Below are 21325 nucleotides of genomic sequence, written 5' to 3'. Positions count from 1 at the left end.
AGTCTATGGCTGTCTGGAGTGGTTCTCAATCAGAGGCAGGTGTTTATCGTTGTCTCTGATTGGGAACCATATTTAGGCAGCCATATTCTTTGAGTTTGTCGTGGGTGATTGTCCTTAGTGTCCTCTCTGTTAGTTTGCACCAGTTTAGGCTGTTTTGGTTTTCATTACGTTTATTGTTTACTTTGTTTTTATTAAACATGAATCTCAATAGCCACGCCGCATTTTGGTCCGACTCTCCTTCACCACACCTAGAAAACCGTAACATTGGCCAATTGTACTAATCATGTGTGTAATTAAAGCAACTGCCCAGTGTTTACAGATTACAATGAGATATGACCTATAATTAATTACAATATGAATGAAATCATTTTTCCTTAAGAATTGTTTTTTAAAAAGCAGATTTTCTGTGTTGGAATGGTGTGGGCGTATACCGGTCATAAAATAATCACACTACCTTCTCCTGCAGTGCGTCCAGGTATAGCTGAGCGTTGGTATAGTACATTGTGGTGGAGGAACGGAAGATGGTGATACCTGGTATCTCTTTAGCCTGTGGGACAAAGCAACACACAAACAGGGGACTTCAATAGATGGTCATGTAAAAAGTGTTTTAAAACCCACTGTTGAATAACCCACTCACACCCCCTAATTACATATTACAGCTTTATTGCTTTGGTCTTATTTTCAAAAGTATGTGATGAATTTCCAAAACTCTTAGTTCCAAACTGGCAACACTTGTAACATGGACAGTCTTGCATTCAAAACCTTTCCTTGTGCATTCATTGTTCACCACATAACCACTGAAATCATTGCATGACTCTATTACAGTACTGTATTCGCTTTAGTTTTAGTAAAGCAGTGTGAACTCTGCATTGCAAAAGGCAAATGCTTTATATGAACATGTGTTGCAATGTGAAACATGTATTTCTAGATGAAACACTGAATGAAATTGTTGTAGTTGGTCAGTTAAATGTACTTAGAATTCTGAAACAGCTACCTTTTGATGATCTGTTTTGAGTTTTGGACTAAAAGTTGTGAAAATGTACCACATGAAAATTGCACTAAAGCGATACAATAAAACTGTAAACTCCTCCATCTCACCTCCTCATATGTGTCTGTATCCAGGTAGAGCTCAGTCCCAGGAACATGCCCCAGGATAGAGTACCTCGGCCTGGGAGAGAGAGCACGCACGCGAGAGAGAACAGATGTTATCAACTTTAAGAAGAAGAGAAACACAATACATTCACTTTAGAACAATGGTATTAAAAGTCCGAGTCGCGACCAGTGGGATTGCCCAAAAAATTATAATACGTGTACGGATTTTTGCATGGGACAACATTTTGGAGAAAGATAATTGGAAGAAAAAAATAGAGGTTTCATTTCGGTAAGAAATTAAAACGTAATGGAGGTTATTTGTTGATGGAAAAATGTAAATGTACCGATTTTAAGGTTGTATCATATTTGGGGTGGAGTTGTGATAAATTATTGCTGAAAAAGTTTGAATACCACTGTTTTAGAAGGTAAATCTCTCTTATAAAACACACAAACACTTTTTAAAATGGTATTAAATGCGTACATTTTTGCTGGACCCCAGGAAGAATAGCTGCTGCCTTGGGGATCCATAATAAAATACACTCAGACTCACAGTTGTGTTCTGAAGATGACAGTGAGCATAGAGAAGCCGATGGATGCACCTAGGCCGATGTCCAGGTTCAGTAAGATAGTACACACCAGCGTTACCAACCACACCAGCTAGGGGACAGCAGACACACAGGTAGTCAGTATGGGGAATACCCAGGAATCAGGGTTTCCCAAACCCCATTTGAGTCATATACGTTAATCTCAAGTTAGGATGCATGTTTTAGGATATAACTATAAATGTGTATAAATGTGTAACTCGCCCCTCGGACTCCCGAGTGGCGCGGTGGTCTAAGGCACGGCATTTCAGTGCAAAAGGCGTCACTAGAGTCCCTGGTAGGAATCCAGGCTGAATCACATCTGGCTGGGATTGGGAGTCCATAGGGCGGCACACAATGGGCCCAGGGTCAGCCGTCATTGTAAATAAGATTTTGATGCTAACTGACTTGTCTAGTTAAATATAGGTGAAATAAAAAAGCTCTCACCAGGTCAAACTTATTGCTCTTCCAGAGTTCAGGAATGTCTTTAAACTGCATAAAAAGGCCTCTCAGGTTCACAAGCACTATACAGGCCAGGACAGCCTAGGGGACACACAAACACTCATCAGATCAGTGGTGTTGTCTGTGTTTGGATGGTGTGAAGGTGATGGAGACATATATACCTTGGGTAGCTCCTCAAATAGTGACCCCAGTTGCAGGATGAAGATCAGCACAAGTACTGAAGAAATCATCCCCACAACCTGACAAAATGTATAAACACACACATCAGTTAGTGTGCACGTGTAGGTAAATATTAGCAAGTGAAGATATGTGTACGTGCATGCATGAGTGTTGGTCTTTGTGTGTTACCTGTGTCTTGCCCCCAGTGCTATCCTGGAGGAGGGTACGGGGCGGAGAAGCGGCAACAACGTGGCATTGAAAGAATCCTCCCACTATGTTACAGAGACCAACAGCCACCATCTCCTAGAAAGAGAGAAAGAAGACCAAGAGAGGGGGGAGATTAGTAGAATGGAGAGGCTCAATTAAATTGGGGTTTATTTACTTATGGCCACCCCCAGTAAATAAGTCCTAGTGCTTATTCCGTGGTATATTCAGTATTTTTTTCACAGCTCCTGGTGTACTTGACTGAACAGAGCGTGTCGGCCATTAAACATTCAGGATCAGAGAGCTGTAAGCTGGTACAGACACTGTGTGTTCCCTTCCTGTCTCACTCCTTCAGAGCAAAGCAACCCCAAGCACATGCCTCTGTTGGTCTGTGTGTGTGTGTGTGTGCATGTCCCACCTGGTTGCTGTCCACATTGTAGCCGTGTTTTTGGCCAAAGATTTTGCCCAAGGAGATGTTAACGGCATATCCCACTATGCCAACTGCGAATGCGTCACCAACTATAGAACCCCACAGACTAACGTCAGGTGACCTGGGAGGCTTTAGTCTAAGGATAAAGAGGAAAGGGAGATGGGGAGAAGACAGGATAGGAAGAGAAGGAGAGATTAAAGTGGACAGGGGGAGGAAGGGATAGAGGAGAATAATGTGGTTCAAAGACACTGTAAAAATGTATCTCATTAATTACTGCCTCATCCAGACCCCTCCTCCTTCCCCAACACATCCCCTTGACTCTTGCTGCTGGTAACAAGTGTTGAAACATGTACACAAACAAATAATGATATTGGTGTTTAACTGTGTATCAATGCACAGGCTAAGTTATGATTGCTCAAAGTAACCTAAATGATAAACAAAGTGATAAAGGACCTGTAGGCTACCTGAGGTAAAGCCATGTTATGAAGAAAATTATTTGATACTTGAAAGAATGAAATGATCAATTTACACCATTCAGATAAGCTGCATTCAACAGCTGGTAGTAGCAGTAGCCACTTCTTACTGTAACTTTTTTCTTTGGCAGTCCTGCAATCTCAAGACCATACAGAATCAGCTAAAACACTTTTTTAAACCTTAATTTAACTAGGCAAGTCAGTTAAGAACAAATACATTTTTTCAATGATGGCCTAGGAACAGTGGGTTAACTGCCTGTTCAGGGGCAGAATGACAAATTTGTACCTTGTCAGCTTGGGGATTTGAACTTGCAACCTTTTGGTTACTAGTCCATGCTCTAACCACTAGGCTACCCTGCCACCCCACCCTGACATGTCCAAAACAGGTTGACATTTACTGGCTGTTGATAATTGTTTCACTGTCAACACACTTCTCACTGTATCTGTGTTTCCTTATTTGACTTTGACATTTTATCTATTCGCCTTGTGTAGCCCGGCCCATTCGAACGCGATTGTGTTTGTGTTTCCATTCACAACTTCTGTCAACGCTAGCCAGCTAATAATTAAAAACAAGCATCATTAACACATCTTAACAAAACATGGCTCACATTTGGGAAAACACACCATCGGAGGTCGGATGGTATCACCGTACCCCATCCGTCCATGATTAATATTTGGGCGGATGACGTGATAAAATGGCCTGAAATTCCTTATGGGGACATTTTTTCATTACTTCGTGCTCTTCTTGGGAGTGGATGGTTCCACTACGATAAATTACCTCCACAGTGGTAAGGTGGGCCGAGAGGAGGGGAAAGGATTGGTATTTTTGAAGGCCGATTTTCAGCCCAGACAATCAAGCAGCTCTTACCACTCTGCTTGGGTACTTGTATCCCACAACGGATCAGTAGAGATGGCTGAATTGAGAATGTCATGATTGGTTATGGTAACATGTATTTGTGGATCAACAGAACTGCTGTATTAATGAGGGAATCTCTAAGTATCCTGTCAAATCTCATGTTGGTGAAGCAAGGTAGGTTTATGGAGGTGAGGTTTATCCAGGTGAGTAGTGTCACATTCTGACCTTAGTTCCTTTGTTTTGTCTTTTGTTTTAGTATGGTCAGGGCGTGAGTTGGGTGGGTTAGTTTGTCTATGATTTTCTATTTCTGTGTTTGGTATGGTTCTCAATCAGAGGCAGCTGTCAATCGTTGTCCCTGATTGAGAACCATATTTAGGCAGCCTGTTTTCCATTGTGTTTTGTGGGTGGTTATTTTCTGTTTAGTGTTGTGTTGCACCTTACAGGACTGTTCATTGGTTGTTTATTGTTTTGTGTTCATTAAAATATTAACACTTACCACGCTGCGCATTGGTCCTCCTCTCCTTCCCCAGACGACAAGCGTTACAGAACCACCCACCAAGAAAGGACCAGAGTGAGCAGAGTGGTAACGGGCAGCAGCAGCCGGAATCACAATCCTGGACGGCAAGGAGAATGTTGCCGCCCCAAGGCTGAGCTGGAGGCAGAGAAGGCTGAGAGATGGTGGTATGAGGAGGCAGCGCGGCGGCGCGGCTGGAAGCCCCAAAAATGTATTGGGGGTGGCACGCGGGGAGTGTGGCGAAGTCAGGTAGGAGACCTGCGCCAACTCCCCGTGCTTACCGGAGAGCGAGAGGGACCAGGCAGGCACCGTGTTATGCCGTGAGGCGCATGGTGTCACCGGTGCGGTACATTGCCGGGCTAGAGTAGGCATCGAGCCAGGTGCCATGAAGCCGGCTCAGCGCATCTGGTCTCCAGTGCGTCTCCTAGGGCCGGTGTACATGGCACCAGCGTTACGCATGGTATCCCCGGTTCACCAGCACAGCCCAGTGCGGGCTATTTGGCCTGGCTACGGGGAGCATTCAATCAGGTAAGGTTGGGCAGGCTCTGTGTTCAAGAGCTCCAGTGCGCCTTGACGGTCCGGTCTATCCGGTGCCACCTCCACGCACCAGCTCAGTCAGCCAGGAATTGGTATGTTTTGCATAGGACTGAGAGAAAGTAAGGCGTTCATCTGGACTCACAGCAAGTCATCCTCCCTGTCCCCTATGATAGGGGCTACACGAGGGTGCGTTCTGAGCCCTCTCCTGTACTCCTCCAACTCAATCATCAAGTTTGCAGACGACACTACAGTGGTAGGCTTGATTACCAACAAAGACGAGATGACCTACAGGGAGGAGGTGAGGGCCCTCGGAGTGTGGTGTCAGGAAAATAACCTCACACTCAACGTCAACAAAACAAAGGAGATGATCGTGGACTGAAATGGTCCAACCACACAGACAGCATGGTGAAGAAGGCGCAGCAGCGGCTCTTCAACGTCAGGAGCCTGAAGACTTCGGCTTGTCACCAAAAACATTAAAAGTTTTACAGTTGCACAATCGAGAGCATCCTGTCGGACTGTATCACTGCCTGGTACAGCAACTGCTCCGCCCACAACCGTAAGGCTCTCCAGAGGGTAGTGAGGTCTGCACAACGCATCACCATGTCCCCCCAGGACACCTACACCACCCGATGTCACAGGAAGGCCATAAAGATCAAGGACAACAACCACCCGGGCCACTGCCTGTTCACCCCACGATCATCCAGAAGGCGAGGTCAGTACAGGTGCATCAAAGCAGGGACCGAGAGACTGAAAAACAAATTCTATCTCAAGGCCATCAGACTGTTACACAGCCACCACTAAAATTGAGTGGCTGCTGCCATACATGTAAAAAATGTATCACTAGCCACTTTAAACAATGCCACTTAATATAATGTTTACATACCCTACATTACTCATCTCGATACCATCTACTGCATCTTGCCTATGCCGTTCTGTGCCATCACTCATTCATATATCTTTATGTACATATTCTTCATTCCTTTACACTTGTGTGTATAAGGTAGCTGTTGTGAAATTGTTAAGTTAGATTACTAGTTGGTTATTACTGCATTGTCGGAACTAGAAGCACAAGCATTTCGCTACACTCGCATTAACATCTGCTAACCATGTGTATGTGACAAATACAATTTGATTTGATACACAGATCTCTGCAGAGGCTGTCCTGAGGTTGAAGGCATTCTACTTTACACACATGCTGCCATTTATTGTTGAGGAGCATCAGGCAGGCAGATTGTCAGTGACAAATATATGCAGCTTTGTAGACATATGTAGTCAGATGTCTCTCCTGTTTGCAGTTACTATTAACAAATAGTTGTTCAATTCAAAAGCCTGACTTAATGCATCAACAGTCACACTATTGTGGAAAATGTTTAATTAAACAAATAATTAAGTCGAGTTGTAATATAATTAATTGAAATGTATTTAACGTAACTTTTGACAACTTTAATTCATATTCAGATATCGAAACACCAAACCTTTCTGCTAGGTACTGCTGCAGCAAGTTGAGCTTCAGCTTCATCAGGAGTTGGTATGTCAAGTCCAACTGAAAGCTGCCTTTGTAGAGGGATAGAAGATGTTCCTCCAGGGTAGAAAAGGCAGCAAGAGACACGCCTGTATGCAGTCGACAGAGTGCTTCGTTCCTCAGCAGGGTTTTGGAGAGAGGTGCTGCTGGGCACTGTGTCCCTGCCTCACAGCTGGTGTGCTTTACATGATCACCTGAGCTGTAGTTGTGATCACTTCGAGACGGGTCTTCCAATTGGGTTTGGTCATCCTTCGCTGAAGGAATATCCATTCCTTCTATCTATGTTGACCAATCCCCATTTTCAATTTGGTGAACACTTAAGCCTGTTGTGTCATCTGTTAAGAAACCAGTATGGTTTGTTAAAGAAGTCAATGGATGATTAATAATCAAACCGTCCAAAAAAAAAACATTCTGCATGGATGCTCCTAATAATAATAAAAACTTATACTTCTTCTAGTGCTAGCCAGCGAGACACCGGTCGAATCTTCCGGTGAAATTCAAATAAATAATAGTAAACATTTAAAAGCTTAAATTATTGTTAATCTAACTGCATTGTCCGATTTACAATAGGCTTTACAGCGAAAGCATACCATGCGATTGTTTGAGGACGGCGCCCCACATCAAAATATTTTTCAACCAGCACAGGCTTTGAAAAATCACAAATAGCGATTAAATATTCACTTACTTTTTGAACATCTTCCTCTGATTCACAATCCCAGCTACAACATGGGTCCCAGCTACAACATGCATAGTCGTTTTGTTAGATAAAATGATTCTTTATATCCCAAAAAGTCTGTTTAGTTGGCGCCATCGATTTGAGTAATCCACTCGATCAACATGCAGAAAAAGGAATCCAAAAAGCTATCGGTAAACTTTGTTAAAAAAAGTCAACTACATTTCTACTAAATCCTCAGGTACCCTAAAATGTAATTAAACTAGAATATTTTATAAGGAAAGAAGTATGTTCAAGAGAAAAGTAAAATGAGCAAGGGCGCGTCCTCTTCGTTGCGAGCGCTCAGAATGATTTCCAACTCTGACTCCCAGTACTAAAACTCTACATTTTTCCCCGTTTGGGAAGAAACAAGCCTGAAACCTTGAACAAAGACTGTTGACATCTAGTGAAAGCCATATGAATTGCAATCTGGGAGCTGGAATTGCATAGGTTTTTCTTTGGATTTTCTCCTACATTATTTAAACATTTCTACAAACTTCAAAGTGTTTTCTATCTAACGGTACCAATTATATGCATATCCTGGCTTCTGGGCTTGAGTAACAGGCAGTTTACTCTGGGCACATCAGTCAGACAGAAAGTGGAGAAAAATAGACCCTAGCCTGAAGAAGTTTTTAATATTAGGTTGTTGAGGAAATGTGTATATTATGAGACTGTGCTTAGATAGAAATGTAAGAGGGAGACACAAAATGAAAGCAGGCTGTAACGACTGTCTTCGGGTGAAAGAGAGGAGGACCCAGATGCAGCGTGAATATAATCCATATTTAATGGGAATACTTAAACAATGAACGAAGACGATACAGTCCCGTAACGTGAACACTGGCACACTGAAACAGGTACAATCACCCACAAAATATGGCTGCCTAAATATGGTTCCCAATCAGAGACAACGATAGACAGCTGCCTCTAATTAAGAACCAATCTAGGCAACCATAGACTTATAAAAACACCTAGATAGGTAACACCCCCATAAACATATACATCACCCATGTCACACCCTGACCTAACAAAGAAAACTAAGGTCAGGGTGTGACACAGGCAAACTGATCAAGCGTTTGGCTTACCTATCACTGATAACTGCCTGACCAACACCCGATGCTTCTTCATCAGTGGAGCATCGTAGCCAAGCCATTTTTGGTGGTAAGGATGCTCCACTGTAGGCTTCTTGTAGGAGCACACAAAGGGACATTTTGGTGATTTCTTTAGGTTCAACGCTTTGAGCCAGAGCCGCAAAGACTCTGCGTCTTTAGGAGATGGATGCAGGTCGCATGGGGCTCCACAGGTACATTCAGATCGACGTAGAGGTTGGTGTTCTAAAAATTGCCTCTTCATCCAATTATTGAGACAGTCTAGTACTGAACATATAATGCTTGTGATGTTGATAAATTTTAGGATGTTGTGCGATTCTGTCAGTGTAAAACTATCAAGCTCTCAACTAAAAGTACCACTTTGCATGCTCTAGCGTCGCACAAATGTTGCCGGAAATAGAAACACAATTGCCATGATCACTGTGACGTTCCAGAACAAGGTGAATAGGATGACTCTTTCCCAATGAACTACACCATATCACCTTCCCCCCCTCTCCTCTTCTCCTGTGGACTCAACTGATCTTAGACATCTACTACCCACCCACAAACACTAACGCATAAACACTCACCCTTTGGGGATCTGTCCGATGACGGCCACTTTGTATAGGCTGTGCAGATTGCAGTAGTAAGAGATAAGTGTTGCTACTATGATCTGTAACACACATAAGTGGACACACATAAGTTACCATGGTCACAAAAACACAACATCACCTGTCCTGTTGTGAATTTGTGAGTAAATCATTATTTCAGAACCTGTGTGGCTTTGCTGTGTTCAGAAGCTTTGCTGTGTTCGCAATCCATGCACAAAAACAGGCCGCTTATTTCACACAACTAATCATTTTACCATATTTTATTGGATCAATGTGATGAACTGGGCACATGCACACAGAGAGACACATACACTTCTCTTGGTGAAATTACAAAATTATGTGCAAATATGGAAAATTAAACTGAAAATAGGATGAACCACTTTCTGGCCTTACTCTCCTATCAGCCAAGGTGACAGGTTGCCCTCTAGTGGTTTTCACTAGACGTGTCGTTCAAGAGACCAAAAGAGAGGAATGAGGAGCAAAAGACTTGAGGATGATTGTATGACAAATAAACAGAAACACACAGAGGTGTTAGATGTAGAGCAGGGTTTCCCAAACTTGGTCCATGTTTGGTTTTTCCCTAGCACTACACAGCTGACTCAAATAACCGAGTTTGGTTAACCCTGGTGTAGAGGACTTACCGTTATGAGTTCTATTGGAACGGGCACAGGCATTTTCTTCTCATAGTAAATGTTGAGTTCTTTGACCACTATGAGGACCGCCAAGGCCACTAGAGTTACCACCACGGCCGCAATGTTAGTCTCTGGCAGATGTCTACAGATATCTATTAGGAGCTGGAGAGAGAGAGACAGAGAGAGAGTTTCTGCATACATGCAGCAGTTGGAAAACATTTACAACTGTTGTACGTGTGAATCATCTGTTTGTGTGTGTGGATGTGTTGTGTGCACTCACATAGACCTGAGACAGCGGTCCGGAGAAGCGTCCAACGCTGATCCCAAAGAGGCTTGGGAATTGGGAAAGTACCACCTGTATACCTGCTCCTGTCATGTAACCACGTACCAGGGGATCTGACAGGAACGTCACCACAAAACCAAACCGAATCATGCCCAGCAGAAACAGAAAGATCCCACTCAGAAAAGTGGTGCTGGCTGCTATCTGTACTCTGATGGCATCGCGGGCTACTACATCTAGAACATGAGTCCCATTGGTTCCATTTAGAGTCATGAAGTTACTGTTTGGGGCCAGCCTCTCTGTCGTGGTGCCTATCATGATGCTGGTCACAGCAAATGTGCCTGAGAGAACACACACACATTACACACACAAAATCATGGTAGGGAATTCATTAGCATATTCCTTTAACCAAATTATTCCATATTCCTTTGACCAAACAACTTTCAAATTCTCTCTCCTTCCCCCCTTCCACACTCTGTCTTGCCTATGGAGATGTGTCTGGAGGTGCCAAAGATGCAGTACATGAGTACAGGGTAGAAGGAAGTGTAGAGGCCAAACACTGGGGGCACAGAGGCCAGCAGAGCATAGGCCAAACCTGGGGAAACATTAAAGAAATGTCAGTGTTCATAGACTTCACAAAATAGATAGTTATCATATAGTATTCTCAGCCCAAAGAGATGCAACACTAACTTGTGTAAATCAAGCTTTCACTTACCTCAGGCTTTGGTATCAATGAAAGATTTACATGTGGTTACATGCAGTGGTGTAAAGTACCACTTAAGTAATTCATATGATTAGGCCTATCTGTACTTTAATATTTCTATTTGTCACAACTTTTACTCAACTACATTCCTAAAGAAAATAATGTACTTTTTAAACATTTACATTCACCCCCCAAAAAACTGGTAACATTTTGAATGCTTAGCAGGACATGAACTGTCCAATATATTCACTTATCAAGATAACATCCCTACTACCTCAGATCTGGTGAACTCACTAAATACAAATGCTTCATTTGTAAATTATGTCAGATTGTTGTTTTTTTATGCTGCTGTCTGGTTGGCTTAATATAAGCATTTAACTTTACTTACACTCAAGAAAACAATTGGTACTTTTCAACTTACAGTAAATACATTTTAAAATAAATAGTTTAGACTTTTACTCAAGTAACTGGTTAACTTTCACTTGAGTCATTTTCTATACATTTTGGTCAGGTACGACTATTTAGTACTTTTCCCACCATGTGTTGTTGATTTCAAGTTAGGATTGGGCCCTGTATGTCTGTTCAAACAGTAGAGGTGGTACAGACCCATAGGCAGGTGCATGACGCCAACGCTTATGCCAGATATGAGGTCTCCCAGTGCGTCTTGTCTCACTGAGTAACGAGGTAGCCATGACAGGATAGGTATAAAGCTCAGCACAGAACGCTTCAGCTTGGGCACTGAACACCTGCGACCAGGGGGAAGAGTTGGAGAAAAGAAAAATACATTTTTATTATACGGATGTGTTTCTGCTGTGTTGAATAGGGCATGCAGGCAACTCAGCTCCTTGAGTGCCACAGTGAGTGCAGGGTTTTGTTCCATTCCATCTCTTACACTTCTAATTAAACTAACCAGGAGTCTTACAGCTAGGCTGGAACATTAGCCAGTACACGATGGCAATTCAGGACCAGGTTTCAGCTCCTATAGTGGCCTGGTAACACTGTGCCATAGGGCTGTAGTTACAATTGAGGCGGGAAAGGGAGTAAGCCTACATAGGATTTTGAAAAAAGGTGAAATTCTACAATTAAAATAAATGTTCTATCACTTTGACCATATTATTTTGGGGAAGCACAATTGATTCTGAGATTGAGCATATCAAACTATTAAGATGTGTACACTCATATTTTGTATAAATCACTTGCGCTGCTCGCGGTTTGAAGTCCACAATGTACGGGGGAGGTTGTAAGGCAGCGTTCCCCAACTGGTGGCCAGCTGGACAAATTTGGCCCACGAGTGGTTTTATTTGTCTTATGTCATTAGACACAAAAGACTATAAAAACACCAGGAAATCAGCTCCAGTGATTTACATTTTTGAAATCTGTTCAAGTATTCCCACTCATAATAGAGTGACATGATCGTTTAGAAATGATTACGCTTCAGTCAAATATTATATCTGTTTGTGATTCTTGCGGTCAAATTGACTTGTAATTATGTTCCGGCCCCCCGACCATCCGCCTAGTTGATACGTGTTCTATGGGTTGAGCTACATGGTGATGAACTTAGAGATCAGCCATTTAAAACCAGCAACTGTTTTTGCAGCTTCTGCCATAGACTCCTGGTCAAGTCCCGTTCCGAGGCATTGTAAAACCAGACGTCTTGATACAGGAAGAGCCGGCTGGTAGACGAGACTATTACAGTAACTTTGGGCTATTTACTATCTTCAACTAATGTAACTGTGTTTATTAGTGTGCTTGATGAAGGCAAGAACACGCTCGATTTCTTACATAGTCTTATTAGGTGTGCTTGCTGAAGGAAAAGCACCACTTTAGATTTCTGTCTTACAATTCTAAATAAAGTTTGCTTTGCTACCACAACGGAAGCATCGCATTAGTGGAAACCAAGGCTGTTCTCGCAGCAGGCCTGGTTTAGCTAGATATGTTCAAGTTGCGTCTGGGACAATTTTAGCATTTTAGCTAACCCTAACCGGGGTTAACTTTTACTAACCTGAATATAATTCTCCTAACCAACCACGTTAATTATTCTAACCTGCAGCGTTAGTTTTCCAAACAAAAAGTCACTTCTGCTAGTCAAAACTGGCAGACCTGGCCTGAGAACAGACTTGGTTTTCACTCATGCGATACAGCCACAATCATGTCCTCGGATTTCTCAACATACGAATTGTTTAGCAATTTCAGGAGAAAATAGAATGTGTATGTTGCACAGTAATATCGCCATTTCTAACATTCTTATAATTTATTTTAGGTATGAGGAGACTCTTCGTGATTCCTTAGTGAAAGTTATGAAATCTGAAGACACACTACGTTAACCGAGACACATGAAAGGTGCAATTTGCAGAAATCGCTCTGCCATTTCCCTGGTTACTAAAATTTGAATAGTTTGCGGCACAATGAACCATGTATAGTGTTGAGAATCATCTAAACTGCTGTGATATTCCTTTTCAATAACCCCAAATATTATATTTTCAGCTGTTTGAAGCTCCTGTACAAAACTGAAAGTAAAAGACGTCAAAACAAAACTTAAGAGCGGGAAGCATAGAAATAGTGCACATAGAATAGATCGACCGCAGATTAGGCTTGTGTTCAACATGAAAGACAGATCTATAACTCAGGTTTCTATGTGATTTGGTCAAGTTGCCCGAAATGTTACATATTACAGATTTAACTTCTGCATGGTGTGTGAATCATCTTTCTTTGCCTTTTTAGTGCAATAAACACTAAAGAAGTTGATGTTATGCCTGTATCGACATACCCCAAACCAACGAGGAAGTCTGCAGTGTTGAGAGCGGTTGTATGAAACCAATCAGTACACCAACAAAAACTCTCAAACATGCAAACCCGCTCTTAATTTTAATTCAGTTTGACTCACCATAAGTTCTGTGTCTGAACTGTGTTAGATTGCTTGCATACAGCTTTTTATACTGTGTATACTTTTTTTAACTAAAACCAATAAAGATTTACATAACGTAGCCCTTTCCATTCACATTCCCTGTCATCCTGTATTCGGGTTGAAAAATGCACATTTTTTAATTGATTAGTGCCTAAGTTGGGACGCAGTAGCTGTACAGTAACATCCTATGCATGACGTAGGAATTCAAGTTCTCCACCTCACAGGTCTGTATGACTTTTGACTGACAGCTGTTATAAACTTGAGCACCTTGCAACAAGAAGATGGCCCTATTCCTCCCACTAATTGGGCTACTTTTGCACATTTGTTGTTGTCTGGGTAAGGGAAATGCTGTACATTGAGAAGAGTCGGTGTTATAAAAGATGAGACATTGAGGATTCTAATTAAGACCGTGTTGATGTCATACAATCAAACCACACACCCATGAGTGCAAATGTCTACATCACATTCCCATATAATTTACAGTATCAACATTTGATTTTTATGCTTAATCCACAGTTGCAAAGATCTTATACACTGGGTTGTCCTGAACCGAATGGGCATGTGTTTGTCTTATTGTGAATAAGCGGAAAACGTCACTTGAATGCTCTCATGACTCCATTCTATGTGCACAAAAATTACAATCTGTTTCTCTGAATTGCCCTTTGAAAGCCTACTACTGTAAGATTGTATTTTAGAAGTTAGCTAGCCATCCGCAATAGAATAAGCTTTCAAATGATGCCCACGTGCTCATGCAGCAATGACATAACTCCTTTGCATAGAGTTATCAGGCTGTTGATTGTTGCCTGTGGAATGTTATCCCACTCTATACACTCGTCCATCCATGAAGAGCACACCTCTCCAGTGTGCCAGTGGCCATCAGTTACGACGCCGAACTGCAGTCAGGTCAAGACCTTGGTGAGGACGATGAGCTTCCCTGAGACAGAAATTCTTTGGTTATGCAAACCCACAGTTTCATCAGCTGTCTGGGTGGTTGGTCTCAGACGATCCTTCAGGTAAAGAAGCCGGATTAGGAGGTGCTGGGCTGGCGTGGTTACACGTTGTCTGCTGTTGAATATTGAATGTACAGCCAAATTCTCTAAAACGACATTGGAGGTGGCTTATAGTAGAGAAATCAACATAAAAATCTCTGGCAACATGCCAATTGCTCCATCAAAACGTTGTGTTGTGGGACAAAACTGGACATTTTAGAGTGGCCTTTTCTTGTCCCCAGCATAAGGTGCACCTATGTGATGAACATGCTGTTAAATCAGCTTCTTGATATGCCACACCTGTTAGGTGGATGGATTATTTTGGCCAAGGACAAATGCTCACTAACAGCAATGTAAACAATTTTGTGCAACATTTTTGGAAAAATATGCTTTTTGTGGTTTTGGAACATTTCTGCAATGTTTTATTTTAGCTCATGAAACACCTTACATGTTGCGCTTATATTTTTGTTCAATACCCAAACCAGCCAAAAGTTTGATAAATTCCCAATGTGTCACTGCGCTTTTAAAGCACAACAAAGATCTGTGCAGATTAGTAAGGCAAATGTGATCTCCACAGACCTGCAACCTTTGCATGCTCTCTTGAACATGCACGCTTTCTAAGATTACATAGGAGGACATTTATATTTACAGTAAACTTCAAGACAAATCTGTCCATGGATGTCTAATTTTAAGGTTGAATAAATACTGTTACAATAGTAAGATAGATAGTGTAAGTAACAACAACATTTTCCAGGAGATAGACACATCTGATATGGGCAGAAAGCTTACATTCTTGTTAATTTAACTGCACTCTCCAATTTGAAGTAGCTTTACAGTGAAATTGCGCCTAATCTGGAATAATACATTGTGACCTTTTTCTTGCATTTCAAAGATGAGAAAAACCCTCATGTTTCTCTTTTTATTATCTTTTACCAGCTCTAACGTGTTTGAGCTACATTAATTTCACATTTCCACAAACTTCAAAGTTTTTCCTTTCAAATTGAATCAATAATATGCATATCCTTGCTTCAGGACCAGTTTTATTTGGATCTGACACTTTATGCGAAAATTTGAAAAAAAGGGTCCGATCCTCATATTTTTCTTAAAACTGCATTGCTCGTTAAGGGCATGTACTGTAAGTAAGCATTTCAGGTATCTGGTTGAGAGAATGCCAAGAGTGTGCAAAGCTGTCATCAATCAAATGGTGGTTTCTTTGAAGAATCTCAAATATTCAATACACTTGAATTTGTGTAACACTTTTTAGGTTACTACATGATTCCATATGTGTTATTTTATAGTTTACTATTATTCTACAATGTAGACAATAGTAAAAATTAAGAAAAACCCATGAATGAGTAGATTTGTCCAATCTTTGGACTGGTACAGCATACAAAAAGATTAACTCAACATGTAAAGTGTTCTTCCCATGTTTCATGATTTGAAATAAAAGATCCCAGAAATGTTAGATACGCAATAAAATGCGTTGTTGTGCACAAATTTGTTTACATCCCTGTTAGTGAGAATTGTATCCTCTGCCAAGATAATCCATCCACCTGACAGGTGTGGCATTTCAAGAAGCTGGACAAACATCATGATCATTACACAGGTGCTGAGGACAATACAAAGATACTCTAACATGTGCAATTTTGTCACACAACACAATTGCACAGATGTCTCAAGTTTTGAGGGAGCGTGTAAATGGCATGTTCACTGCAGGAATGTCCAACAGAGCTGATGTCAGAGAATGTAATGTTCATTTCTCTACAATAAGCTGCCTCCAACGTCGTTTAAGAGAATTTGGCAATACGTCCAACCAGGCTAAAAACCGCAGACCACATGTAACCATGACAGCCCAGGACCTCCACATCCGGCTTCGTTACCTGAAGGATCGTCTGAGACCAGCCACCAGGACAGCTGATGAAACGGAGGAGTTTTTTTGTATGTAATAAAGCCCTTTTGTAGGGGAAAAACTCATTCTAATTGACTGAGTCTGGCTCCCAAGTGGGTGGCTGCACCTGCACCCATAGATTAGGGCCAAATTATTTTATTTAAACTGTAACTCAGTAAAATCTTGAAATTGTTGCATGTTGCATTTATATTTTTGTTCAGTATATAAAAGGTATTCAGACCCCTTGACTTTTTTCACATTTTGATACGTCACAGCCTTATTTTAAAATATATTAAATTATGTATTTTTCCTCATCAATCTACACGCAATACCCAATAATGACAAAGCGAAAACAGGTTTTTACAAATTTTGCAAATTGATTTACTTAAGTATTTCGACCCTTTGCCATGAGATTCATCTAAGATACATCCTGTTTCCATTGATCATCCTTGAGATGTTTGTACAACTTTAATGGAGTGGTGAATTCAATTGATTGGACATGACTTGGAAAGGCACACATCTGTCTATATAAGGTCCCACAGTTGACAGTGCATGTCAGAGCAAAAACCAAGCCATGAGGTCGAAGCAATTGACCGTATAACTCCGAGATAGGATTGTGTCGAGGCACAGATCTGGGGAAGGGTACCAAAAAAATTATGCAGCATTGAAGGTCCCTAAGAACACAGTGGCCTCCATCATTCTTAAATGGAAGATGTTTGGAACCACCAAGACTCTTCATAGAGCTGGCCTCCTGGCCAATCAGGGGAGAAGGGCCTTGGTCAGGGCCCTTGACCAAGTATTCCAATGGTCACTCTGACAGAGCTCGAAAGTTCCTCTGTGGAGATGGGAGAACAACTATCTCTGCAGCACAATCGGGCCTTTATGGTAGAGTGGCCAGACGGAAGCCACTCCTAGGTAAAAGGCACCTGATAACAACAGTGCCTCTTCAACCTCAGGAAGCTAAAGAAATTTGTCTTGTTATCTAAAACCCTGACAAAATTTTACTGATGCACAATCTAGAGCATACGGCAACTGCACCCCCCTCTCCAGAGGGTGGTGCGGTCTGCACAACACATCACTTTGGGCAGACTACCTGCCCTCCAAGACACCTACAGCACCCGATGTCACAGGCCAAAAAGATCATGAAGGACAACAACCACCCGAGCCACTGCCTGTTCACCCTGCTACCATCCAGAAGGCGAGGTCAGTACAGGGGCATTAAAGCTGGGACCGAGAGACTGAAAAACAACTTCTATCTCAAGGCCATCAGACTGCTAAACAGCAATCACTAACTCAGAAAGGCTGCTGCCTACATAGAGACTCAAATCACTGGCCACTTTAATAAATGGATCACTAGTCACTTTAAACATTGCCACTTTAATAATGTTAACATATCTTACATTACATACTGTACCATATATAGCACCTTGCATACTACCTCAATCGGGCCGACCAACCAGTGCCTCAGCACATTGGCTATCCTGACTAACGGGCTATCTGCATTGTGCCGCCAACCCCTCCTTTATGCTACTGCTGCTCTCTGTTCATCATATATGCATCGTCCCTTTAACCATATCTACATGTACATACTACCTCAATCAGCCTGACTAACCGGTGTCTGTATGTAGCCTCGCTACATTCATAGCCTGTCTTTTTACTGTTGTTTTATTTCTTTACCCACCTATTGTTCACCTAATACCTTTTTTGCCACTATTGGTTAGAGCCTGTAAGTAAGCATTTCACTGTAAGGTCTACCTACACATGACAAATAAACTTTGATTTGATTTGAACATATTAATTATTAACTTGAAGAATAAATGTGAAATCAACAAAAGCTTGAAGGCCTATTTTAATTTTTTTTGTTGAATCCTGGGTTGAATTCAAATGATAGCTATTGAAGACATAGGCCTAATAAGCATGACTGATGATATATAATTGATAAAGTATATTTACTTTTCATTTGCTCTTTGAAATGACTCCGATTGCAGTAGTGAATGTAGAGTTTTTAAGTGGAGACACATTTATGCAAGGTTTGTCTATGTTGAAAATTGGTTACCATGACATAATCCCGTTGTTGAAATTTCACTCTCTAAATCAGTCTACATTGATGACTTTTGCAAATCCAATGTATTTTACTAAATTCCACATCACAATAGGTTGACAAATTACATTGAAACAACGTTGATTCAATCCGTCTGTGCCCAATGGGATGTTACTATCTTACCTGAGGGAATCTTTCACCCGTTCCTTCAGGAGAGGTCTGGTGGAGTGAGTCCGTCTTCTGGCCAACTTGTCCAAACAAAGCTCGTTCATAACATCCCTCTCCACGTAAAACTCCCCAGCCCTCTGCTCCTCAACTCCCATGGCTGTGTGTTTATTGCTTTGTGTGTCTCTCTCTTTTCTTTCTGTCTATGTCGATGTCTCTTTGTCTGTCCTTCTAGTCTGAAACAGTGTACAGAGTCTTGTTCCAAAACAACAGAGGTCTCACAATTATCAACAAACTGTCAAACACCCTGATAAGAGGTACAAAAAAGCTACTCTGAGTGTACTCCTGGCTGTGTCTTTGTTTGTATCTCAGTTGGACCTTCCTCATACCTGGGTGCAGGACACAATCCCTAATATTCTGGTTCGAACAGAGACTTGGCTGACTGATTCGGTCTCGGATAAGGACATTGAGATTTGTGGTTAAAATATCTTCAGGAGTGATATATTGTAAAAAGGGAAAGGAGTGGCTGTTTATGTACAAACAACACACATGGCATCATGTTGTCTAAATATTACTGTTCCCAAGAAAATTAGCTGGTTATAGAAAAACCCAAATACACATTTATTTGTTGCTGGGATTTACCACTGTGATTACTGAAAACAGAGGATGGATCAACAACATTGCAGTTAGTTACAGTATGGGATCTTACTTTAAGACAGGAAAATAATCCTGCAGCAACAGGAAATGTGAATTATTATGTGGATTGCAATAAATGTGTTGATACATTTTTCGGGAAGGGAAAATCAAGTCTGAAAATTACAAACTTCAAGAATAATTTTTCAACCTCAAATACACTACACATTTTATGTCAGGGTGATCTAATGATTAACAGTTAATGTAATAACTTTTCTAAATGTTTTTCAATTTTGTTGATAATTAAACTGGTTAATGTAATAACTTGCCGGCTAATGTAAAAAAAAATTTATAAGTTATTACATCAACCATTATTGATGTTTTTGTCATTGTGTTCTTGACACGAGGCACAAAGTACACCTACAATAAGAGACATGTTTGGTTTATTTTAATTTCTTGTTTAGTGGTTTATCGAGGTCGCTTGTAGTGTTGACAGCGCTTACTTATACTGAGGCTGCCTCAATACCCCAGCCCTAAGTTCACTTCAATAGGGGGGGCCATAGTCTTTGAAATGTTCAAACACATTCCCCAGTTCAATGAGGTCCTTACACGTCAATCATCATGACAGCTTTACTTCAAAGAAACAGTTGCACTATCTGGATAAATGAGAATTTCCTGACAGGATGTACTTATATGGGCATAAGCACTCACTCATACCGTGAGAACTTCCAGACAGGATGTACTTATATGGGCGTAACTTCCAGACCATAAATCACACGTGTGACATGTCCCGCCTACTGTATTCTCTCTAATAATAAAACTGGTTAATGTAATAAAATGTTGAAAGGTTAATTTAACAACTTTTTACATCAACCAGTAGTTATTAAGTAACAACTGGTTTGATGAATAATGTAATAACTTCAACCGGTGTAATAAAATACCAAAATCGATGTTTTTATGTAGTATTTCCCTCAGTTTGATAAACATAACACCACCAACAAGCTGTCATGACGTGGCCCTTTCTGGGTGTAGATCGTGGCTTCCCCCTCTCTCACTCTCTCCTTCACCCAGGTTGTGTTATCTCAGGTCGTAAATTCCTGGCGGAGACTCTCTCCCCCTTTTCATGCAGAGAGAGACCACAAAGTGAACAAAGGATTTCACATGGCCGAACTCCTAAATCCCCAAAATGGGAAAATGAAACTATATGTCCACTTGTGAGAATGTGGGAAGGGTCCGTGGACACTTAAGGGACAGCTTTGTTGAGTGCGTTTCATTTGGTGACCTCACAAAGGACAGGAAACACACATGACTATATCTCGGAATGTGTATATTTCTCAATAATGGTGTTTGCGTCTAATTCTTGTATAAAATGAATGAGTTAAGATGAAACTATTTCTAAAATGATGTGATGTTACACTTTAATTTTTTGAGAACTGTATTCCCTGTAAAGTTTAATTAGTCAGCGGCCATGCCCCTGTGAACACAGACATGATCTGGCGTCATGGAACCGGCCTCTTCTACTGTTACGAATAAAAGCCCCTTCAGGCTAAGCAAACCCACAGAGTGAGCTGTGATTGCGAATAGTTAAAACCATGCATGCTGAGGTGGCACAGGTTTGAGTACCAAGACTAGAAAACCATACTACGCTGAGCATTGGCTACACGGCTGGAAATCGTTAAACTCTGAGACTATTGATCCCTACAGAATAAGAGCAAATATTAGATACTAATTACTAGTCTGCAGATAGATATTTGGTAAACCTGGGATGAACATTTCTGAATGGTACTCTGAAGTATCCATTCAAACCATAAAATACTGATCTCCAGGGAAACAGAAAGAGAGAGAGAGACT

General features: G+C 41.3%; 1 protein-coding gene across 1 annotated transcript in view; it reads right to left on the bottom strand.

The window, feature by feature from the left end:
* The window catches only part of LOC109879269 (solute carrier family 26 member 6), a 34102-nt gene extending 14758 nt beyond the window's left edge, over positions 1–19344 (bottom strand). Inside the window, exons 1-13 of the mRNA XM_020471445.2 lie at positions 18860–19344; positions 11460–11599; positions 10635–10745; positions 10151–10491; positions 9880–10032; positions 9218–9300; positions 2917–3064; positions 2484–2597; positions 2297–2374; positions 2121–2216; positions 1643–1749; positions 1099–1168; positions 455–547 (exon numbers count right to left, since the gene is read on the bottom strand). Of these exons, the coding sequence (XP_020327034.1) occupies positions 455–547; positions 1099–1168; positions 1643–1749; positions 2121–2216; positions 2297–2374; positions 2484–2597; positions 2917–3064; positions 9218–9300; positions 9880–10032; positions 10151–10491; positions 10635–10745; positions 11460–11599; positions 18860–18999 (1674 nt within the window). The 5' untranslated portion in view covers positions 19000–19344. The remainder of the gene's footprint in view (positions 1–454; positions 548–1098; positions 1169–1642; positions 1750–2120; positions 2217–2296; positions 2375–2483; positions 2598–2916; positions 3065–9217; positions 9301–9879; positions 10033–10150; positions 10492–10634; positions 10746–11459; positions 11600–18859) is intronic.
* Between the last annotated feature and the right edge of the window lie 1981 nt (positions 19345–21325).

This window comes from Oncorhynchus kisutch, linkage group LG27 (genome assembly GCF_002021735.2).
Source record: "Oncorhynchus kisutch isolate 150728-3 linkage group LG27, Okis_V2, whole genome shotgun sequence".
Classification (NCBI taxonomy): domain Eukaryota; kingdom Metazoa; phylum Chordata; class Actinopteri; order Salmoniformes; family Salmonidae; genus Oncorhynchus; species Oncorhynchus kisutch.
This window is presented reverse-complemented; position numbering and strand designations above follow the sequence as displayed.